The sequence below is a fragment of the Simochromis diagramma genome, unplaced genomic scaffold (assembly GCF_900408965.1).
Source record: "Simochromis diagramma unplaced genomic scaffold, fSimDia1.1 OVJJ01000333.1, whole genome shotgun sequence".
NCBI classification, from domain to species: domain Eukaryota; kingdom Metazoa; phylum Chordata; class Actinopteri; order Cichliformes; family Cichlidae; genus Simochromis; species Simochromis diagramma.
The window spans coordinates 3454672-3480005 of NW_024386765.1; the positions used below are offsets into that span (position 1 = coordinate 3454672).

Sequence of the window (25334 nt, forward strand, 5' to 3'; positions counted from 1 at the left end):
TCCCTAACTGCAGCTGATGCGACAGGGCTTCGGCGCGGGTTTGCTGCCGTTGCTGCAACTAGGAACCGGGGAATATGAAGGAGTGAGGTGTGAATGTTTTTAATTTTTGTTCTCCGTTGTGGGTGTTTGTGGAGTGCATGTTCAAAATAGTTGGGAATGGAAGCAGCTGAGGATGCTAGTTGGTTATGCTTTTCATATCTGAAAGTGCAATTGTTAGTACCTTGATATCTTTTGAATCAGATATCTGGGCCTAAATCCTGAGAAGCCATGAAAACTCTCCAGTAAGCTCCCATCCAGAAGCATGGCGTGGTCTGCTGGTTCCATTCTGCAGCCGTGTCGTTCTTTAATGGTGAGGCAGGAAATGGACCCAAAGATGCAGACTTGGAGGCAACCTTGAATAACCAAAGACTGACCTTTATTTAGTTGGCAGCTGCAAATCCATAGTACAAATGAAGACAGAGATGAACTAAATCAAGGAAGTACTACAGCAAAACAGAACTAGGCATGGGGAACATAGGAGGACAGAAAAAGCTTAACACCTAACAATATCAGAATAAAAACATAACCTAGGCAAAGGTAACATCCAAACTGAAAACTCCAAAAATATAAAAAGGAGAATATAAAACAGGAAACTGGGTATGCCCGGTACAAAACCCAGGCTGCAGCTGTCTTATAAAATTGCTAGCATGGGTTAACATAACACAAAGCTTTATTATGCTTGATCATGAACTCTGAAGAGCTTTATTCATCATCGTTCTGCAGATTGGCCATTGATGCAAAAGCTTCTTGAGCCCAGGTGACGCTCTGGCTCACACAGATGCGCCTCCCGCTGGCTGTACCGATCCTGCAGGAAGATTACAAGAGAGTTAGGATAGAAGATACCACGCTGTGCCTCGTGTTTTCATGCATTCTGTTTTGTGTTCAGAAATTACGATTACTTTAATTACTCATTGTGGTGACATACACAAATGCTTTTTCCAGACAGGCGCTGTGAGACTTGATGACAGAGACTATTTTCTTCGGTGGTATCCTTCCAGTAAAGAATTTGAAACAGCATTGTCCATGAGACATTTCAAGCAATTGTTGAGCTAAAAGGAAAAAAAAATAATAAAAAGATAAAAAAATAAAAATAAAAAAAATTCAGTTTCATAGCAGAATGTGTCAAAGGTGTTGAGCATTGTTGCTGAAACTGACAGTCTTTAAATAGAAAGGCACTGACATTAACACTGTCAGAGCGCTCAGGTCCTTTATGATATACACTGATGATGTTTTAAAATAACTCATCCGCCCAAGATTAAATTTTAAACAGAGTGGAGTTGCTTTCAAGTTTTGTAAAATGTAAAATGCATTAACAATAATAAGTTAAAGTTAACAACCAAATATAATCTGAGGTTCAGCTGATCTGAACATTGATTGAACTGAAAGACAATAAAAAAGATTTTTAAACACCACAGTTATTTAGGGATTTCTTAAAGCCAGCAGAACTTTTGTTCCCTTCTGACTCTACTAACACTCACTGAACATGAACTATCAGCTCCCATTAAACCCTTCAACCAGAACTCATGTGACAGTAATCTGTATTGATTAGAATAAACACAACCTTAGTCATGATCATTATAATGGTCCTAAATGACTCATGGCAAGATAACTAGCTAATACTGCAGAATTCCTCTTAGTTGACGCTGTTCTTTAGTGATGCAAATATCCATTTGGGGCTCATTTAACCAGCTGGTAACGCAGCTGTGAGGATGATATTATTTTCAACATGTTTTGTAAACTAAGAGAAAAAGGTGATTCAGAATCTTGAAATTGACATTTCTAAAATGCAGTTGCACAAAATAAAAAAATCATAATAAATCCCTCCAAAAAGTTTCATAACAGATTAAAATGCAGCATATAGAACTGATTAACAACAATAAGTTTATTTAAAACCAGATAAAAACAGGTATAATTGGAAATAATTCGTCTAAATTTCAGGAGCAGGAGCGTTCCTCCAAACACTCCCCTGCACTACTATCTGACTGGCCCAGGAGCCGCCACCAGTCCCCTCTGAGGCCTTCCTCAAACCCCAGCCTCAATTCATGCTCAAACCATCTGCCATTATCTACTAGAAATTAGAGATGGCACGATACCACTTTTTTATGTCCGATACCGATATCATAAATTTGGATATCTGCCGATACCGATATGAATCCGATATAGTGTTTTTTAATCAACAAAACTGTTTTTTAAATATCTTGCTGCATTTTGTATAAGTTCGTAGTTTAAAACAACAACTACACTAAAGCTATTCTGTTATACCTGTATGCAAAAAAAAATATTTCATAGTTCAGCAATACTGATCAATCTAATAAACTTAAACCTACACCATCCTCCCTATTCTGGTATTTTAAAGAGTACTTAGCGTAAATATTAAGCAACCTGACTAATAGGGTTCCAACTCCCAGCAACAACAAAAATAAATAAATAAAAAATAGGGAACCACCCCTCACGCTCCACCTCATGATGCTTAATCGACGTAATCAACCTTAATTTGATGCAGTGTGAAAAAAAATGCACAGTAATCAATTATTTTTCAAGAAATATTAAATAGAGTCAACATCTTTCTTCAACAAAATTGCAGACTGCACAGATGGTACCTTCCCAAAGGAAAAAGTACTATAGCTTACTAGGGTATATTAGACTTAATAGTTACTATATACAGTAATTGACTTCTATTCATTTTACATCAAATTAAAACTTTGGGTGTCAGATAATTATTTATTAAAAGCTAGACATTTTAAATGAGAATAAGAAAGAAAAGTATGTCTTTGTGCCCCCTTTTCCCTGTTAATGCCCTATCGGCCCCCCTGGCTAAACTTTGCTAGATCCGCCCCTGCACAGTTACCAGCCGTCAGCTACGTAGAAAAAGATCCTCGAGTAGAAAGTAATATTAAATACATTCTAACAACAGCTTATCAAGCTTAAACGTGCTGCTGTTGTTCAGCCGCTGGTTTCCTCTTTCTGGTGCAAAGTGGGCCAAAAACAAACAAGAGAGACGGACTCGCACAGAAAAGCTGATCAGCTGATCATTAAGCAGTTTCATGATTGAAGAAGCAGCAAGAAGAGGCAGTCGCTCCATATATCGCTTGTTAAGCTTAATGCAGGAATGCTTTACAAACATTCAGAGATGGACTTACACACTTGCTTTACTTCTCTCGGGGATAACTTTGTCGGAGATGAAATGCCGGGTTGCTAGCGAAGCTCCAAATGCTATCCAGACCACTGACAGGTCCCGCATGCCACAGCCGCTCTATCACGTGATGCATACTGCTCCGACGTGCTAACGTTCTGAGGTGAGTTACGGCAAGTTTTGTGAGGTGCTTTCGTGATATTTAATGGATCGGATTACATTTTTTATTTTTCTCCGATATTCGATCCAGTAATTTAGGTCAGTATCGGACCGATACCGATACGTAATATCGGATCGGTCCATCTCTACTAGAAATGCTGTCAAACCTTTTTGCAGATGTGGTCCCAGTTAATTAATCCAAGGTATAATGTTCACTCATTTTCTCAGTGTAACTTGTAAAAGTTTTGACCAATCAAATAAAAACATTAAAGGGCCTCAGATTACATTTATCTTCAGACTGTGGAGCAGACTGACAGACTTACCTGCAGCAGCGCAGTAATAAACCGTGAGCAGCAGAAGCAGTAGTCCCACTGTGGCCTTCATGTTTACTCCTCTCTGGATGTGATGATGTCCTTCTGCTGTTGCTGTAAGAAGTGATCTGAATGTTTAATGCAGTCTCACACTCACATAAAGGGCCGTTATAAGATGTTTGTCACGGTGAGTTTTTCCTGTCACTTAAACACAAAGATTAGAAATCACCAACCAAGCGACATCTCTGCAGCTACTCCACACTGCATACAGAGACAGATAACATCAAGAGATATAAAAGTATTCGACTCAACTAAGTAGTTACATTTAAAATATATTAATCTGAAATGAGATGACCCAAATGCATACTGTACAAGGAGAAAACGCACCTTTTATGAGGACAGTCCAAAGTCCAAAAGATGCAACAAGTCCAAACAGTGCAACAAAAGCAAAATAAGTCCAAGAAACAGACAAGAAGCACACAAAGGCAGATCACTGCGAAGTTAAAGAAATGCCACCTCAAAGATTAAAGGGAGATGGCTGTAAAAACAGGATTATGTAACAATAGAAAATGGGAGGGAAACTAAGGAGAGCAAATGGGAAAGAAGAAAAACAACACAGAGGAAGTAAAACTTGACACAAGACACAAAAGAAACAAGCTAACACATTAAAACAGGAAGTAAGTAAACACTGAAGCCAGGACACAGAAAATAGACTCTGGGAAACACTGGAAAAGGCTTTGAGACTAACACAAAGAACTACAACGAATAAACCCGAAGGCAAAATACTAAACAGAAAATAAACAGCAAACAAAAGTTAATCAAGAGATTACAATGGAAAACTAAAAATCAAAGTAATTGAGAGAAAAGCTCTAAATAATCCTAAAATCCACAAACTCCCATGATGGAAAAAACATGAACGTGACACGAAAAGAAAGGAGTGAAAGAATAATTCCAGTTTTTTTCTTCCACGTGTATTTCTTTTTTCTAACACGCCTCTATTAACCCTTACGATCCATATGGGCTTCACTAGGAAACAACATAACAAACATTTAGCAGAGTCAAATGACTTCACAGTAGTCATGGGCACCTGCTCCAATCAGAAGCTGGGTGGTTCCATATGTCCCAAAATTACACTCACTTGACACTTTCTCTGGTACAACGTGCCTTTATCAGGTTTTCCCCATTTTACCGTCAGAGCTGTCTCAGTTCTTCATGGCACAGATTCAAAAAGATGCTGAAAACATTTCAGAATTTGGTGGGCGAATTGTGTGCTGTACATCCATGATGTGTCTCTCCTGTTCCAGCACATCCCAAAGGTCCTCCTTTGGATTGAGGGGTGACGTGGAGCCCATTTGAGTACACTGATCTCACTGTCATGAGCCTTCTGTATAAGAAGTCATTACTTCCTTCCAGGTCCACAGTGAGCTTTCCACACAGACAGAAAACTTTTTCACCCCTGAGCTCTCCTCCTATCTCAGCTTCTGCTAGAAAAATAGACCAGCTTGATTAGAGGACCTGAAACCTTTAGACCCGAGCCTTCCACACAGGGTGAGAAAGGCCCACGGGAGCTGTTTGTCAGTAATGGAGGTCCAGGTGTCTGATATGGAGTGTCCAGAGCAGTCATAGAGATTACATGAATATACGCTGACCTCATTATTTGAAACTCTGGCCATGTTTAATGTAAGTCTCTGCGATGTAACAATACACATGTAACAGGAAATAAGGATAAAGACAGTAATGTAAGTAAGTAATTTTATTTAGGACTTTGTTACCAGGTCACAAAAATAAGTATGGATGTCACAAAGATGTCTGAGTTTTTAACAGGGCCCATAACAACTATTAAAAAATATAAAAAAAACACATGAAGTTTCATTCACCTTTCATTCCTCGAGTTAAATTCAATTTTATTAATACAGCGCCATACATCTCGCAATCTGTCAGATTTCTTTTGTCACCTTTAAAAATGGTTGAAGTCGCATTCTTTTAGCAGCCAGCAGGGGGCAACTCATGTTCAAGAAAGGAAATATCACCGCAGATGAAACTCTCTCAGGCAGATAAATTAAAAGCAGGAAGGGCCGCTGAGGTGACTGGTTGCTAAACTGCAGTTCATGCAAAGATATATGTATATATATATATATATATATATGTGTATATATATATATATTTTTTAAATTATTATTATGGGCTGATATTAGCCCTGCTGGCCGATATCGACATATCAGCAAATAAGATGGCATATTTTAATGTGATTAGTCAATATTTATCTGTTAAATCATATCAATTTGGTGCTGACTAAATGTTCAAAATTTAATCTGAAAGCCTTTAAAAATTTTATACTAGATATTTTTCTTTCCTCGAAAAATTTAATAAAATTATTAAAAAAACAAACAAACAAAGAACACTAAAAAAATAAAAAATAAAAATTGTAATTTCACACGTTGATATGGACCCAGAACTTTATAACCGCAGCTATCTTAAACTCCTCTAGCACACAGCGAAACGTCTGGAACACCGTTCAGTTTTAATAGCTTTAAGCTGAAACGCAGTTCATGTCAACGGTGTTGAGCGCTGCTGCAGAAACTCATCAGAACACGAGAGTTCATGTTCAGGTTACACGAAACAACCGCTGTTTTCGGCCTCACTCCTAATCAGAAGGCCCTGTGTCCGCTACCAGTATGATAGGCTACTGGATTTTTTGGCAGGGAAAAGATGAAGTGTGGAAATTTCTCGTTAAAAAACAAAAACAAAAAAATAAACGCCCGATTCAAAGCCGAACATTTTTTTATTGAAAAAACATGAGTGCGTGGGTTGTTTTTAATATATATACACAAAGCATTTTGGAAAATACAGTCATTATAAAATTGCTGCTAGCATGGGTTAACATAACACAGAGCTTTATTATGGCTGATCATGAACTCTGAAGAGCATTCATTCATCACCGATCTGCTTTTGCTCAAAAGCTTCTTGAGCCCAGGTGACACTCTGACTCACACAGATGCGCCTCCCGGTGGCTGTACCGATCCTGCAGGAAGATTACAAAAGAGTTAGAACAGAAGATACCACGCTGTGACTCGCGTGTTTATGGATTCGGAGTTTTTTTGTTTTTGTTGCTGTTGGTGGGGTTTTTTTTTTTTCGGGTTTTCTTCTTCTTCTTCTTTTTTGCCTGTCCTATTCGGTACTTTAGCAACCGGGATTATTGTCTGAAGGCCAAGAAAGATGCCCAACTGATTTATTTTTCCATTTATTTTTGGTCATGGCTTTGCCAAATTGCTCCACTTGATAGATCTTAATAATAAAATTATTATTATTATTATTATTATTATTAGGGAAAGAAGGGAAAGAAAAACAGGTGAAGAGGGACAGTGAGAGAAGACCCTAAAAAAGCATGCACACTGTTTTGTGTTCAGAAATTACGATTACTGTAATTATTCATTGTGGTGACATACACAAATGCTTTTTCCAGACAGGCGCTGTGAGTCTTGATGACAGAGACTATTTTCTTCGGTGGTATCCTTCCAGTAAAGAATTTGAAACAGCATTGTCCAGGAGACATTTCAAGCAATGCTTGAGCTGAAAGAAAAAAATAAAAAGACAGTAAAAAATTCAGTTTCATAGCAGCATGCGTCAAAGGTGTTGAGCCCTCAGCCTGGAACTCAGTCTTTAAATAGAAAGGCACTGACATTAACGCTGTGCTGGGAGCTTCATGGCATTGCTCTCCATGGTGTAATTTGTTAGTGACCCAGTAGTGTTGTATATATATATATATATATATATATATATATATATATATATATATATATATATATATATATATGCTTTCTTTAGAACAAAAATAAACTCTTTCTTCCTCTGATTATTATCTTTCGACCTGTTGTTCAGGTCAAACTGTCACCTCGTTTCTAAACACGCCACAGCTTATTTTTTTTATCTGGATCAAACGGTCATAAAGTAAACACATACATAACCTCACGTCATGTATGTGATAAAAGCGAAAGTTTGTCTTCGTAACATTTTAACGTGTTTTGTCATCAAACTCAAAACATTTGAAAATGAATTTTTAAAATAACTCATCGCCCTTTTGAAGTTTTGTAATAACCTCACCCACGTAATGTGAAGTTCATTCACAATAAACAGTAAAAGTTTTTAACTTGTAACTCATTTAAGTTATGATGATTACTAATAAAATCAGATAAAAAATCTAATAAAAACATTCAAGAGGGCATTTATCCCCAGTTAAAAGCAGACTGATTGACTTACGTGCAGCAGCGCAGTAATAAACCGTGAGCAGCAGAAGCAGCAGTCCCACTGTGGCCTTCATGTTGACTTCACTCTGGATGTGATGATGTCCTTTGGCTGTCGCTCTAGATAGTTAACTGAATACTTAATGCTCTGTGACACCGATACAAAGGGCAGTCTTAACAGATCTATTATAGTGAGTTCCCTTTTTGGGTAAAAGGAAGTGTAAGAGACACACCACCACTTAAACATGTAGATTAAAGATCACTCACCAAGCAACACCTCTGCAGCTTCTCCACATCGATTATGGAAACAGATAACATCATGTTCCATCTATTCAAGTCAGCTGAGAACGATGACCACATTTTTAATTTTTTTAATTAAAGTAATTTTGTTTGAGAAGACATGAGTAACAGCATAATGCCTGTTTATTTCTGCCGTATGATTCTTTATAATCCCCCAAAGCTGATTCTGTTCATCTGGACATAGCGTCTTCAGTGCAAGAAACATTTTGTCGCTCATTCAATTACTTGTTTAGTCTCAGCTCGACTGCAGGGTTCCCCAACCTTATAACCAGTACATTTGCATAATGACTGAAACTAGCACCACTGACTAATAATGGGCCGTGAGGTCAGTTTCATGATCATTAATATGCCAGCTATCATGACCTCCTTTATAATGTTTGTGTGACAAAGTGGGTGAGAACACCTTTTGTTCAGAGTTAAAAGCTGGATATTCTTAGTTAACATTCTTGTTTTGATTTAGCCATATCTCATATGTATTCTGTAGTAGGCAAACGTGTACTATCCCGGGTTTGTTTATGTTTCGCACTGTTACAGATTATTTAATGTAACATCTTGGTTTAAATCAACTCTGACAAGTTTATTAATTGTCTAGTTTGAACTCACCTTACCTACCTGTGTGCCAGGAACAATAGGAGGAAATGTAGTTTCAATTCCCATATTTATAGCGTCCAGGTTAGTCTGAGATCACAGGAAGAGACCAGGTCAAGAAGGGGGAGAATTCTTGTAATTTGATAAAGTCTTGTAATTTGACTTTATGTTTGTTGAGAAAGGAATTTATTGTTGTGATATGTATTGACTACACCTTAGTTTTTATAGCTAATAAAGAGTAGCATTATACGTTTATGAGAATGGTAACATTTGTCTTACCTACTGCATGGAATAGTTCAGAGGAGAAATTGTTTGGATAGCAGAAGAACTCTGGTGTTAGTGGGAGAAAGGACCAGGTCAGTATAGCTGTGTGCATGTGACCATAATTTCTGCTGATTTAAGTTCAGTTATGTTTATTTTTACTGAGTTAACTATGAAGTTGACTTTCTTATTTATTTTTGTAAATATTGTTTGGTCACAAAAATGGTGAATACATCACTCGCTACACTGGACAGCACGGTTACTACTTATTCTCCAGCCAAATGACTCTGCAGTAGTGGGCACCCGCTACAATCAGCAATGACAGTAACTCGTCACTCGGATGGTCACAGGTTGCATATGTGCACACATATATGCATTCAGTGAACACAGTTATGCACACTGTACTGAGTTGGACCATATTTATTGTATCACGTTTTTCATTGTATAGATTCAGAAAGGTGCTGAAAACATTTGGAGAGATTTTTTATCCATGTTGACATGATAACATCACACACTTCCTGCAGATTTATTGATATTATTTATTAATTTGAATCTTCTGCTCCAGCTGTCGTGGAACTTTGTAAATAAAGTCTGCAACACGGTAGGAGCTGTGATCAAGCTATTTATTACTGCACGCAGGAGGTGACACACACACACATCAAAACATAACAGGTTCATAGCAATGAGTGTTCTAACCTTGCAGCGCCCCTTTTATAACACCGCACAAACTCCGTGTATCTTTTCAGTTACAACAGTCTTTCAGCTGTTGCTGAACAGAGAAGACTCCCACTATCCTTTCCCAGCTTACATCCCTCTGAGCAAAACAGTTAGCAGATAACATAGTAAAACATCATTAGGTCTAGCTAAGCAGTTTTCACAAGGTCATGCTGGCACATACTTGCTTCATCTTAAGCAGGCAGATATACAAAAATCATACAGTAAGATTCTAAACACATAAATCTAAATGTGAGGATAAATTAGAATTTTTCCGTAATACAACAAATCTCAAAAGTCAGCTATTGGACATCTACTCTCCCTAGTGTTTATACTGTCAGAGTGCAGGCAGATTCAGTTTTAGACCGTGAGAGTAAACATGTGCCCAGTGAGCAATGTCATTTGTTCAAAAACACCCTGCAATTAAAGCGTATCCTTTTCATTCAAAATTTCCGTGTGTTCATATAGTTGTGGTTTATGTACACTCAATCTGGCCATAATGAGTGTATGTAAATTTCTGACCACAGTATTAGAGAGATTCCTGGAGGGCATCGAAAGCAAAACAATCGTGGGTTTACTTATGCTTTGCAAAACATCTTAGAAAATACAGTCATTATAAAATTGCTGTTTAATCTGTTCACAGATTAAAATAACTAGAGCTTTATTATGGTTGACCATAAAAAAAGCTGCCTCCTGAGGGATCATGCTGGGAATGGGCAGATGGTCTGTCTCATAAATCTGGAAGACACTTTTTCTAGTCGTTCCTGTTCATTTTTGTAATTTACTCCATAAAAGTCACAACAAAAAGAATTTCTTTCCTGAGATCCTCTTCCAAGGCTTTCACTGCAGCCGCCTTCAGTAAACTCTGTATTCCCATTCATGAACGTTTCTCTTGATTGTCGAGTTTGAGAATGATACACGTTTCTCCTCAAGATGTGAGGGAAAATATTCTGCAATCATCCACTTTTTAAAAAAATCTTCTGTCTTCTCTAATACAAGTTAGACATTAAACTGCTTATTTGTCATGTAATACCAGGAACAGGCCTCACTTGGCCATGAAACTGCTCTCACTCAATTGTTCAGTTGCTTTAAGCCTCTGAAAATGGAGGACTGTGAATAAAAATGCCTACAATTCTTAATTAATATTATACATCTGTTGATGCCCTTCACTGTTTCAGTTAAAATCCAATGGTGAAATTGCAAAAATATATGGTAAAAAAAAAAAAAAGTCAAAATGTAGCATGTACTGTTCCAGGAGTGAAAAACTTGTGACCCCATATCAGGCTATGTTGTGCTCAGTAGGTAGTTGGAAGGTCAGGGTTCGAATCCACTGAACGGCTACCCAGAAGCACCTGAGCCAGGTACCGTCCCTACACACGGCTCCCTGGGCACCTGATTAGTGGCTGCACACTGCTTCACTGAGTGAATGGGTTAAATGCAGAGAGATTAATTTCCCCACGGGGATCAATAAAGTATACATTATTATTGCAACATGAACTTCTGTATGGATGTTGTTCCAGTAAGGACTGTATGTTTCTATGCTAACAACAAGCCCTGGATCACAGGTAACGTGAAAGTTGGTGATCAGCAGGAGCTCAAGCGCATGCAGAAGGTACTCAGAGTCTAGCTGAGGGAGGCAGGGAAGCCTTGCAGGAGTCAGCACAGACTCCTTCAACATCTGCAAAACGCTGCTGCAGATTTTCTATCGGCACGAAGAAGAGGGGCATTTCACACCTGTACAAAATTGTGAGGAAGGCAGGCTTCATTGTAGGAGCTGGATATCCTGACATCAGTGCCTGTCTGTCTATGTTGTGACAAACTTTTCAAATATTTTCTCACTTCATACCCGGGACAAACGGCTGACCTGTGCGGTTTTAATGGTTCATTAACTATTCACTAACTTTCTTAATGTTTAATTACCCACGATGAAACCTCTTTCACTAAGTTAAAAACATCCATGCATGTTCTTACAGTACACAAGTTCGTGTACACTCGTCCTGAGATTCCTGAGTTCAAAAAAATAATTAAAAGTCCCAAAATTAATGTGACACTACATACACTCATCATCGACATGAAACTTCTGACCACAACTGCAGATGCTTGTTTGTTTTTTTTAATTGAAACATTCTTGGAGAGGATCGCAAGCAAATCAAGAGCACATGGGTTTATTTATGCTTTGCAAAGCATCTTGTAAAATACAGTCATTATAAAAATGCTGGCAGTGAAGAGTAACATAACAGAGCCTGTTATTATGCTTGATCGTGGACACTGAAGAGCATTGTTAGTCACTGCTCTGCTCTCTCTCAAAAGCATCTTGAGCCCAGGTGACACTGTGACCCACGCAGAAGCGTCTTCCTTTGGCTGTATGGATGCTGCAGGGATATTACAAAAGAGTTAGTACTGAAAATATTACGCTGTGTCTCAGTAAAATGTTCGTGCAATTTGTTTTGTGTTCAGAAACTGTTATTATTAATCTAATTACTCATTGTGGTGACATACACAAATGCTTTTTCCAGACAGCTGCTGTGAGTCTTGGTGACAGAGACTATGTTCTTCACTGGTATGCGTTCTGTAAAGAAATGGAAACAGCATTCTCCAGGAGCTGTCTCATCCAATCCTTCAGCTGGAAGAAAGAAAAAGAGCCACATCAGTTCAGTGACCTCAGCATCCTTCATGTTAAAATTACGTGAATCTTAGCAGGTTGGTAGCCAGAGGCCTTCTGACCCTATGAGTGATTAAACACAGCCTTAGTTATGAGTGTACAACTCATGATAACAAGCTAACCCTGCAAAATCCATCTTAGTTGACACCATGCAAAACCTCATCCTTGAGATAGACCACATGTTACAGAGTTAAAGTGACATCTGAAAACCTAATATCATGTCTGTGGTACAAATGCATCTTTGTTACACATGCATATTTTATAACCAAAGCCAAAAAACAACCTTTTTAAATGTAATTACTCAAAATAACAGCACACCAAAAACCATAACTAATCTGAGGTTAATTTAGTCAAATGCAAACCTTGTAAGTCACGCAATTTATGATAATTACTATTAAATTAGATGAAAATTGAAATAAAAACATCAAAGTGCCTCAGGTGTAATTTATCCTTAGCCACATGCAGACTGACAGACTTACGTGCAGCAGCGCAGCAATAAACAGTGAGCAGCAGAAGCAGCAGTCCCACTGTGGCCTTCATGGTGACTTCACTCTGGATGTGATGATGTTCTTTGGCTGTCGTTCTAAAAAGTGATCTGAAAGTTTAATGCTTTGCCACACTCATAAATAGGGCAGTCTTAACAGATCTGTCGCAGTGACTTGCCTTTTTGGGTAAAAGGAAGTGTAAGAGACACAGATGTCTTTGTCACTTAAACACGTAGATTAAAAATCACCCATCAAGCAACACCTCTGCAGCTCCTCCACCTTGAGTATAGAAATAGATAACATCAAGGATGTAACATGGATTCAACTCAACTAACAACGATCACTCCATTTTCACTACCATATGTTCTCGAGTCACATGACTCTACAGTACTCATAGGCACCTGCTTCACTCAGAAGCAATGGAAGCAAAATGGAAATTTTCTATTTCTAAAAACTGAAATGATAAACAGCTGCTGGTATGAGGTTCCAGACCCCCCAACATCACAGTCACCTGACACTTTATCAGCTATACCTTGATCACACCAGGTTGAATCAATCTGGCTTATGAACTGACTCAAGCACTCATGTCTCAGGTTCAACGAGATACTGGAAACATTCCCCAGAGGTTTTGGTCCATGTTGACATCAAATAGTTGCTGCAGATTTGTTGGTTGCACATCCATCAAGCCCCAAAGGTTCTCTATCTGAATGTGAAGGCCATTTGAGTACCGTGAGTGCGCTGTCATCTTCAAGAAACCAGTTTCAGATAATTTGAGCTTCATGACATGGCCCATGGGTGCGGACCCAGGGTTGTGAGTTTTTTATGGGCAAGCCTGGGACCACGACAACTATCCTGCTGGATGCAGCTATCAGTCAATGGGTAAACTGTGGTTAAAAAGTAATGGATGTGGTCACTAAGAGGCCCAATAAAATATCCCACACCCCATGACACCACTACCAGCAGACAAGGTAGGATGGATCTCATGTTATTTGAACCACATTCTTAATCCACCATCAGGCAGACTAACCAGACAAAGCCCATCGTCTTCATGCTTTGATATGTTGTGTGTTCAGAGATACTCTTCTGCATCTGCCATTGCCTTTCTATCAGCTCGAAGAAGATGAAGAGGCTGCTTTTAGCTTCTTCCTTGACACAAGGGGCCACCACAACTAGTTTAGTTGTTAGTAGTTTGATTTGGTTTTACACGGGATGCCTTTCCTGACACAACCTCAAACAGCATTTGAACTCGAATCAAACCAGCATTTTTTTTTCCAGCCAAGCAAACGTGACAACTGCAACGAAAGCTAGTCTGGCCTTTCTCCTCTGACCTCTCACATCAAAAGTGTATTTTTACCCAAAGAACCGCTTAGAAGATATTTTGTATTATTTAGACTGTGACTAATCTATGTGAACTCTAGACATGGCTGTGTGGAGAAGCTCCCAGCCCATCTGGCACCAACAGCCAAAGTTCAAAGCCACCTTAATTCACCTTCTTTTGTCATTTAGACGCCCAATTTAATTTTCGTCAAATTGTCTTGACCACGTGCACACGCCTAAATGCACCAAAGTACCGCAATATGATTGGCTGATTAGTATTAATAAGCAGTTGAACAGGCTTACGTAATAAAGTGGGTAGTGCACTCTTTTATAAGTCTTTGCAACTTTGAATTTGAATTCAATTGTGAAAAACAGATTATCCATTTTTATATTCCAGCATGCACGTGTGCTCTTACTGGTGCTTCACTGACAGCTGAGCCTTAGTCAACGTGGTTGCATGTGGTGTGGATTTATTTCTGAAAGCATTATTTAATGAATTCCACAGAACAGAGTAGCTATGGGAAAGTCGTGCAAAACAAACAGAAACAAACACCAGTCAAAACTGTTTTATTCACAAGTGAAGGACAGTTCAGAGATGAACAGGCGCAGACAAATGTTTAACCACAACCTTTAGTTCCTGTTCATGGGTTGGTTTGACGAGCATTAGTCGGTCAGACCGTAACCACTGCAACTGTTATCACAGGAACAAATTTTCTCTCCTTTGCATCAAACATCATTTGGGTTGCTCTGCACCAGAAGAGACTGAAGTAAAACACAAAAAGCAAATACCTTAACCCTGTCGCTGGCCTCCGTGCTGCTTTGTGGTTGATGCCCCAGAAAAATATTCCATCACCATTTTCTGAAGTTCAGCTGTAAGTGAAGCCAGAAACAAAAAACTGCATTTATACACTAATTTCACCATGAAATTTGGATAGGAGTTTGCACTTTCCTCCTTATCTGTAACGATTTTGGAATTATAGAGCCACAAAAAACAGTGTGTCATCCCCCCCATCCCATTCCCCCACTTCAGAAAAGTCTTAAATGTATATATTTAATGTAACTTTAAGAAAAAAACAGAAGTCAGTGCCTCAAAATGTTGGAATTGTGATTTAAACAGTAGAGTGGTCAACGAGGTGACTGAAGTGCACTGTGAGGAGGCGTTTCCTTGAAAGAAAGCAGTGAATCATTATTACGAGAAAACTGAAACAATGATGAAGTAAAAAGTTGCAGTAAAATGTCTCTAACCTTTTAGCAGCCCCAGTAAATGAGAGGCAGATCTGAGAAATTAGAATGTACTCTTTTAACCACAGCCCAGCACCTTTCGTGATACCATCTCGACTGATATAGCTGACAGCGACAAACAGAAAAGATTGTGTGAGATTGCTATTTGTGTGTTCCATTGTAAGCCTGTTGCCCCTGATCTTATCACAAGGAAGCAGCTTGTGGTTCAGAGAGGAATCCACACAACGACTGCATATCTGGGTATTGTAAATTGTAAAATATAATACCCAATACACAACGCATGGGTCTGGGTACATGTGCGTGGTGCGTCTGTAATTTCACACATTTGCGTGTGTGAAATTCCACAGATCAGCATAAAATTACAGCTATGATTCTCAGCTCTGGTCTCACCTACACAGTTTTAACTAAAAAGTAAAGCTAAAGGTTATTCAAAGTAAAAGCCTCCAACCTTAATACACAAATACACATATCTGTCTTTTTTTTTTTAGCATAATTCAGAGTGAAATTATTTATTGTGTTTTTTCTTTGTATTTGATCATGAGACCGGATTGGCCTTTGGTTTCACATAATCATTGTTGAACATGTTGCTTCAGCAAAGTGAGGAAAAAGGCTCACGTTTTATAAATCATGTAATAAATATTATCAACAGACAGGAGTTTTCCCTCTTTCTCTCAAATGCGCTGTTTCTTTCGGTTTTGAATAATTATATTTTTTCTTTATATCAGCAAAATATTTGAAAACATTTTTATTTTTAATCAGCTGAAAGAATACCTTTTATCTCATGGTCTTTGTGATAAGTACCAATCAGGTTTCTAACCAATCATAGCACAGAAATAGCTCTTACTAAAGATAAAAGTAACCTATAGATCAACAGTGACTCACACGGAGTTTCAGTCTGAGCTCGATCGCCGTTTCCTTTGACTGCGTGTCATAATATTTTAATTCAAAGGCTTCATTATTCAGTTTCAATCAGTAGCTTTAGATCGGCACAAGCAAAAAATCAGTCAGGGGTTCCTCGAGCCTCGGCTCTTGGCGTAACGCTCTATTTGGAGGATTGTCCAAATCATCAGCAGTCAGAGTTCTTACACATGCAAAGCACTTTGCCCCCTCAGTGCAGCTCTGACTTGCTCAGTGTCTCTAAACCAATTAGTCCAATTATTTCGGGCTCATGTGCAGTCCTGTGCCCTGATCGTACAGTGTCGATATAAACTGCATGAACTATGTGCCCTTTGCAAGCTGACTCAGAGCAGCATGTTCTCACATGAGAATCTGTTTTTAGAGACAATGTACTGTAGTTCTGTGAAATTAGCAGTGATTCTGTGGTTTCAGCTGACATTTATCAGTCAATAGTTGCACAGTCTATGCATGGTGATAACGTTTAATGTCATGTTTGCCAGATTCAGGAACTTTTTGGTTCCAGCATCAAGTCCACCAAGCGTCTCAACAGGAAACGCTGCACTTTCTCACCTCACAAAATTTGCCAGACAACATTTCTTCATTTTGTTTATAAATAGTTTTGCACTCCAAACATGGTGACGAAGCTGACCCCGAGGCCAACCCCGATGCGTCCATCAGAGTGTGTGAATGTGTGTTTGAAAAAGAGCCTGAGTGAATGAAGCCTGTAGTAAGAAATCACTATTAATGCTTAAATACAGCTAATGCCAAGCACTTAATGAACATGAAACAAGACTGCAATGATTCATTTTAGGTTTTTTAGTAGTTGCAATATGACACATGAAAAAAAATCACTATTTTTTAAATTTTCTATGAATTATTTTTAACACATTCTTAATGGTTGTAAAGACATGTCACAATGAAAAGCAGCTTTTGTCTCTGGATAACTATGAGAGCATTTTTTCTGATTTGTAAATGTTTAGTAATGTTTACAAATTAATCTGTGATAAAATATTAGTAAAATATTAGTAGCAGCTTTTTGTTCTATTTTCTCTCATCATTTGATTCATGTTTCCATGTGAACCCCAAATGAATCAGAAATATTGAATTACAAGATGTTTTTACGTGCCAACTGTTTCTCACTCAGCGATGTAACTCCAGCAGATTTGATGCACTGATCATGTTTAAAATTGGTCATGTGACACTTGGTTCGATTCAGGTTTACAGAAAATAGCATCGGTTCACCTCAAGGTGCTTTTTATTGATTTGAATAAAGATTTTCTAGTATTAGTCAGAGAACCTCAACAATCAGATAACATGCTTGAATCTGTTCCAGCAGAACATTGATGATACAGTAACACTGTGCTGTGATGGTTGGGAACATGCCAATAGATGGAAATGTCTGCAACACAGACTGTAAGTAAAAGTTAGTCTCTAGGTTTTTTTCTAATGATCAGCAGGAGGAAAGTTGGTGTCTGGAAGCTGATGAGGAAATGACTCAGAAAAAACTTTCCTGATGAGCTGATGTCATCAGTCAACAGATTTCAGTCTTTAATAAAGTGTGTTTGTAAATTATGGCTCTTTTTTTTAATGTAAAAAAAGAAATAACAAGCTTTAGGGTGTAACTACCCTTTGATTGATAAGTGGCTAGCCTAAAGCATGGGTCATGATTGACTCAAGCTGAAATATGATGCCAGCATGGAAGTGGCAAAAGTTACAGTTACTTTCAGCAACACATGAGGCGGCTTCCAAAAAGGGAGCTAATCCCCACAGACTCATTACTTTACAGCATTAAAAAGCATATTTATAGCTTGGTATATAACACAGTTTGGGCCTCTGTGGAGTTTCTCCCTCATAACAAGCCTGAATGGCTTGTTCTGACAGGCAGCTGGAGCCAATCGGTGGTCTCATCTCTGCACAATACTGGACCTCTTCACTGTATGTCATTAACATATTCATAAAATACAGATGTACAGTTCATACCCTGACATCGTTCCCCGTTGTGTGAAGTCTCGTTTTGAAGCCTTGAAGTCTGTGTTTCCAAAGTCGTCATCTTGGTTTTCTGAAACCAAACAACTTAAGAAAAGGTGGAGCTGACTGCATGCTCACTGAGCATACCCTGGGTAATTCTTCTTTGGACTTAGAATGAATAAAATATAGAAAATACTTTTAAAGTTTTATTCAGTATGTCCCAAAAAAGAGATTGAGCCCATAAACTCATCAGGAAAGTGATTATTTAGGTCAGGATGGGGGACTGGTGGAGTTTCAAACATCCAGATGTTTGACAATGATGGATATGTAAAAAAATAGAAATCACTGTGCATGATGACTGCCTTAAAGTCTTTTATTTAAACAGATGGAATACAGATATGTTTACTAGTTACCTCAGACTTTTGTACTTTCTGACCATTAGGAAGAACTCGGCTGTGTTTAAATGTGTGTTATAAGAAAATAAAAACATATTAGGCAGGAGAAAAAGTCACATCATACACAAAAGAACTAGACATAAACCCCTCAGTGTAAGGAGTCTCCTTTAGTGAAAATAGATCTAATGAAACGTAAACGTCCCTGACACAGCCGTGCTCATAACCAATAACTGACAACAAACAAATCTTCACACCTTTGAGATTCTAAAACCAGACAGCAGCTTATCAAATTATTATGTAGTAAAAGAGCTTTAACACAAAGACTGATATAAACGTTATTAACCTCCTAGGACCTGGCGTCCACATATGTGGACATCACATTTTGGGTTATTTAGATCAAAATACTCAATTTTGCTCTGCAAGGGCCTGATATCCACCTACGAGGACATTATACTGCTACTGTTCTATCAAATTTTTAAACGAATATCCTCATATGTAGCTCTTATTTTTCTTAAAGACAAAAATAAGGTAAAAAAAAAAAAGATCTGGTAATTCTTTGTATTTACGTTCATCGGGCCCCAATATGCCCAACTATCAAAGAGAAATTAAAAATGCATGCCGTGGAAGAGTTCGGGTCTTAGGAGGTTAATACCACATTGGGGAAATTTGCTTGTTACAGCAGCACAAGGGTCAGGAAGAAAAGGCAAGTTAGATGTACACAATAATATATTTTATAACAATTATGTACTAATAGTATATTAAGTTGTTATGGGTTAAAAGACATGTATCTTCATGGTGGCTAGCAGCTGCCTTCAGTTTTGTAGCGCTGATAGAGCTCCTGAGCCCACGGGAAAGTTTGTTTGCAGCAGATCTTTTCCTGTGTGGACTCTGATAAACATACAGACGGAAAAAATAAAAAGTACAAATCTGTTTACTCACTTCTTTCTTTAGTTTTCTGTGGGTCATAAATTATTCATCTTTCATTTTGTCATCGGTTTCATTTAAAAAGTATCTAAAGAATGAAGTACAAACTTACATGGTGCTGTGCATCTTGATGACTCTTGCAACCTTTTCTTTTAATTAGGAGCTTAATTCCCCAGAAAAGAGCTCATTCAGGTCGCAGAGGTAGTCCACTGGAATGTTTACTATGTCTCCCACCACTGTCAAAGAAGGAGAGCCAGACACGGCTGTAGAAGGGCATCAACCCAAGAGGCGTGAGCCTCCTTGTGAGAGGAAGAAACAACAGGAATGCTGCTACAGCAGGTTACTCGTGTGTATGTTTCTGACCAGTGTGACCATGTGTTAGTGATGATCTGGGGAAGCAGATATTTGGAGGTTCACACAGATAAAAATAATGCAACACTGCAACAACAAATTACACGCAGCCCGAGGACCTTAACCATGTTCTTTGCTCATTTTAACACTGGCACTAGACACACGGCTCAGTTGGAGCCGGATCACCTGGAGCTGAGACCGAACAGAAGGAAGGCAAGGAGTGCACTGCGTGGAGTCACAAACTGGAAAGCATCAGGGCCTGACGGTGTCCCAGAACGTGTACTTGAGGCATGTGCAGACCAGCTAGCTGAGGTATTCAGGGAAATCTTCAACCTCAGCCTGACCGAAGCAATCATGCCTTCCTGCCTCAAATCCAAAACCACTGAGCCCATACCTGAGCAGAAACATGTGAGTAGTCTAAATGACCACAGGCCAGTTTCACTCACTTTGGCCATAGTGAAAGGATGACTCTGGTCCACATGAAATGTCCCCTGAGTGTCATGTTTGCACCCTGTCACCCTGAACCTTGGCATTCCCCATGGATGTATGCTGTTCCCTCGCCTGTATGCTGTCTTCAACCACGAAACCGTCCGTGTGAAAATCTCCATTAGATGGAGATGACACAACAGTCGTGGACTGATTACTAACAATGATGAGGAACACAGTCTACAGGAACACAGCATCTTACAAAAAAGCATATGTGTATCTGTTTACATACAGTTTACACTGTTTATAGAACTCTATATAGTCGTTCATACATTTTTGCTGATTTCCACAACTGAATATTTTCTTTTCATTTCAGCCCCACGTGTAGTTTTCAGTAGTGTTCCTCACATTTGGATGCTCACATTCTAGTCAGTTTGACTGTTCGCTAAAGGAATAGTTTTGACTGTATGTGTTGTTTATTCTTTATATTATTGTAAAAACCTGTATTCAAAGCTAAAGATAAGATAAAGAGGTGCTTTAGACTGCATAATGACTATTGCATTATAAATGCACAAACAAAACCACTAAAACATGTTTGTCATGAGTCATTCCCCCATTTTAATGAAAATGTATGTGTGGTGAAGTGAAGTAATTGTAACTTCATGCACACAAGATCTTATCTGTGTTCAGTGGTGTAAAGGAGCAAGTGTGCATCTAAATCACTTCCGTGCATGCATCTGCAACCTTTTCTTCATGATCATTCTGTCACCTTGATTTAGTTTTTTATTTAGTTTTGTGTGTGTGTGTGTGTGTGTGTGTGTGTGTGTGTGTGTGTGTGTGTGTGTGTGTGTGTGTGTGTGTGTGTGTGATAATAGATAAAAACACATGAAAAAAACATGTTCTATGTTAAAAAAAAACAAAAGAAAAAAACATTATTATTACATTATTTCCTCAAGTTCTTTACAGTTTTTCACACTTGCTAAGGCCTATTTATTTTCTCAGAAGCTACCCACTTCTTATAATGTGACCAAATCACTCAAAAAAATGAAATTGGGTGGTTGCTACATGCACAAGATCCAAACTTGTAATTTGAGCTAAATAATTCAATGTTTCTATGGTGAACGGAATTAAATCATGTAGCATCTGCATGAAATTCAGCAACTTCATTTGTCATCTCAACAAGATGACATGATACAGGCTGACAGATGCTACATGATAGAAACATGGAATTATTTAGCTCAAATTACAAGTTTGGATCTTGTGCATGTAGCAACCACCCAATTTCATTTTTTTGAGTTGACTCACGAAATTCTAAAGAATGACGTACAAACTTACATGGTGCTGTGCATCTTGATGACTCTTGCAACCTTTTCTTTTAATTCCCCAGAAAAGAGCTCATTCAGGTCACAGAGATAGTCCACTGGAATGTTTACTATGTCTCCCACCACTGTCAAAGAAGGAGAGCCAGACACGGCTGTAGAAGGGCATCAACCCAAGAGGCGTGAGCCTCCTTGTGAGATATTATGTTATTAATATTAATATGTTTTAATATTATGTTAAACCTACAAACATATATCGTGTTGAAACAACACAATCAAGATAGATTAACATAACATGATTTGTTTAGATGGAATATACGTGGCTAGATAAAAATGAATTATTTCTTTGAGTGCAAGACTAAACTAAATATTAATTCTTTTACACTTTGAACATGAACTACATTCACCTCTGAGTCTCATGGCTACACCACAGCCATCACATCAAAACAATTTTATCAGTGCTGAGAACCGCATGTTATCAGATTGCACTCATAAAACGTCAGGATAATACCAGAGCTCAGCACTGGTTACAAAAACAGAGTCGGGACATGTAAATCAAGCCTTTTCAGCTTCACGTGGCGTGTCGTCATCTCCAAAAATGTGCAGGAAAATCAGAAATCAATGTATAGAAACATCAATATACACTAAAGATTCTAGATTGCAGTGGCAAAGGAGTACCTTCAGAGATATATTTACATATACACAAAGTCTATGTCTCATACTGCAGTTTGCTTATGAAAAAGGGCAGCTTCACACGTTTTCTCGTCCTGTGTGTTCAGCATTTTTTTATTTATTTTTTTTGTATTGCTAAAACACAAACTCTGGTTCTCCGAAACTAACTCCCTGAATCAATCACTCTTTTGGCAAAACCTTAAATTGTTGTCATCTAGTTAGACACAATTTTCAATTCTTATTTAAATTATTTTCAAAAAGCTCGAAACAAATTCTCACTCAATGGTAACAACAGGAAACACAACACGACTACAGCTCTGTTGTCATTCCGTGAACGCGACAACTCAAAATCGTTCACACTGATTGCTAATAAAGCGACCGGCGAGTTCCAGTGAGCTGAAGGTTTGATACCAAGAATAGGAGGAAACAATCAGAGAGGAGGCAGATGAGGAGGAGTGAGATCTACCACAATAAATCACTTCTAATAATCATGATGAAATTTGATTCTCTGTGATAAAACTGTAACAACCCAAATGAAAGAAAGTAGAAGACCGTAATTTTACTTATAAAAGTAATCTACATAATTCATTGTTTACTATAATGTTTCCTTGACTTATGCGTCTCAAAACCAAGCAGGATGAGAGAATGTGAAACTGTCCACATTCATTAGTCTAAGACTGGAGCTATATACAGCACGTATCACCTGTAAATGAGGGACGTGCAATGCTACCATAATCTTGAATCTTTACACTATACTCGTGTTTTGGTACATCACTTGCTGCGGTGTGAAACAGATGCTCAGTAGAGTTATTATCTTGACTGGTTGTGTATGTGATCTGAAGACACTGTGTGGTTTTTATTGCTGATAAAACTGTTCCCATGCAATCATGAGGTTTTGTCTAACGAGTCAGAGGTTTTGAGAAAGTAGTTTGAAAAGAGAAAGTCAGAGATAAGTATTAACAAATAATTAAATGCAGAGTGGTGTATAAACACACAGTGCATCATGGGAATCATGGGAATCCCCCAGCAGCCTACACCTATTGCAGCACAACTAAGGAAGGATTCAGGGTCACCTGATGCAGCCCTAACTATATGTGTTGTCAAAAAGGAAACTTTTAAGCTTAATCTTAAAGGCAGAGATAGTGTGTGTCTCCTGAATCCAAACTGGGAGCTGCTTCCACAGAAGAGGGGCCTGAAAGCTGGGGGAAAAAAGCTAAAAAAAAAGTTAAAAACCCTAGGGACCACAACTAACCCCGCAGTCTGTGACCAAAGTGTTCTGCTGGAGTGATAAGGTCCTCTGAGGTCTGTGACATAAGATGAGCTGATTATTCAAGCTTATATGTGAGAAAGACTTTAAATTTGATTCTGGATTTAACAGGGAGCCAATGAAGAGAAATAACCAGAGTTGGCAAAAGTGCAGACATCCTGTACTTAAGTAGAAGTACAAATGCTATTAGTAAAACGTACTTCAGTAAAAGCTGAAGTACTGATTCAACGTCTTTACTCAAGTAAAAGCAAAAACGTACAGGCTCTCAAATGTACTAAAAGTAAGAAAGTAAAAAGTTGCTCTTTGGAGGATTGGCTGAACTTTGTGCTTTATTAACATAATGATAAAATAAAATAGATTAGGATAGATAGATAAAATAGATGGGAATACAAACTTTAGGCTATTTTTAATTCTACTTATCCTCAGCTTGAACCAGAAGAAAAAAAATCTTTATTGTCTGTTTCCTACAGAGCCAATGTCTGATTTAAAAACATAAAGACTTTAAATTACCAGTTTATTAAACCCCATTGAGCAGTCCTTACCTTGAAAGCTAAGCTCTCCTCTTTCTCTCCCATCCTGTTTTCCTTATCTTTCTCCATCTCTGAGTGACTTTAGCTCTTTTTTTTCACTCCCTGTTAAACAGAGCAGCTGGACCTTTAGCCAGCAACACACTGTGAGACAAACACCACACAAACAGTTTGTATGTTGCTGTCACTGATTGAAACGTTCATTTGAAAGACCTAACGCTTAAAAAAGTCACTGTCTTTATTTATGCTCGCTCCTGTTCAGTAGGGCTAAGTGTTGTGGCAACAACAACAACAACAACAACAAAAAGCACCTTCACACTTTTAACCCCTGAGTTTGGTACACACGTCATCTGTTTTTATGCCACATCCTCTGGTGATTAATAAATGAACAGGACTGCCTTGTATGTGTTTCTGTTCAGGCTCAAATCGGTTTAAAGTTTGGATGTTCGCAGTGAGGAAATAGTACCTCCCCCCAAATGCGTTAAATCAAACGTTTACGTGCCTGTTTTGAAAATGTAAGGAGCAGTAAGTACAGATATTTGTTTAAAAATGCAGGGAGTACAAGTAAAAAGTAGAAAAAAAAATACTCAAGTAAAGAACAGATATCTGAAAATTGTACTTAAGTACAGTACCAAAATATGTGTGCTTTGTTACTTAACACCTCTGGAAACAATGCAATTATATACAATAGACTATCAGGATGAGGCTCCTTGCCACTTTAAAATATGTGATTGCAGACAGCCTGGGCAGCTTTAAAGCGGACTTAATGTCTATTGCAGTCACTGACTGCAGTTCTTGTTTCCAAGGGTGACACAAGCAGTTATTAGGTTCAGGGGTCAGTTACAGTTTTACTCTGACGTGGAAGTCCTGTAAACGGTATAACAGCCGTGTGTACTGATGTGTGGAAGGAGTCAGTTTTGAAAAAAGAGAACATGTTTTGAGTGCTGTTTTTCATTTTGGCAGTGAGTCTGTGTGTGGAGGTTTGTGTGTGGAGTTTTGACAAAGCAGTTTTTGTTTTGAGAAACTGAGCCACACTTTCTGGAATTTTTTTAAACTTTTGAGGCGAAAAAAGGAACAGACAAAATATATTTTTTCTTAAAAAAAGATGTAGAATTCTACCTCCGGACTCTTCTCTG

At 38.3% G+C, this 25334-nt stretch overlaps 2 protein-coding genes across 5 annotated transcripts; both read right to left on the bottom strand.

Annotated features, from left to right (window-relative positions):
* Positions 1-393: 393 nt before the first annotated feature.
* LOC120736255 (C-C motif chemokine 4-like) lies at positions 394-8049 on the bottom strand. Of its 4 annotated transcripts, none has more exons than XM_040036259.1 (4): positions 4030-4212; positions 3655-3846; positions 965-1088; positions 394-844 (listed from the first exon to the last, which is right to left on the bottom strand). In XM_040036259.1, the coding sequence occupies exons 2-4, from the start codon at positions 3713-3715 to the stop codon at positions 742-744; spliced, it is 288 nt and encodes a 95-aa protein (XP_039892193.1). In that variant the 5' UTR covers positions 3716-3846; positions 4030-4212; the 3' UTR covers positions 394-741. The 4 variants fall into 4 exon arrangements, with proteins under 4 accessions (XP_039892193.1, XP_039892185.1, XP_039892198.1 ...); XM_040036251.1 differs by having other exon boundaries at positions 3655-3756; positions 4030-4208; XM_040036264.1 differs by lacking the exons at positions 3655-3846; positions 4030-4212 and adding an exon at positions 7900-8017.
* Positions 8050-11841: 3792 nt separating this feature from the next.
* Positions 11842-13021, bottom strand: LOC120736281 (C-C motif chemokine 4-like). The gene is made up of 3 exons (XM_040036276.1): positions 12888-13021; positions 12246-12369; positions 11842-12118 (listed from the first exon to the last, which is right to left on the bottom strand). Exons 1-3 carry the CDS (start codon positions 12946-12948, stop codon positions 12028-12030), a joined length of 276 nt encoding a protein of 91 aa, XP_039892210.1. The 5' UTR covers positions 12949-13021; the 3' UTR covers positions 11842-12027.
* Positions 13022-25334: the final 12313 nt, after the last annotated feature.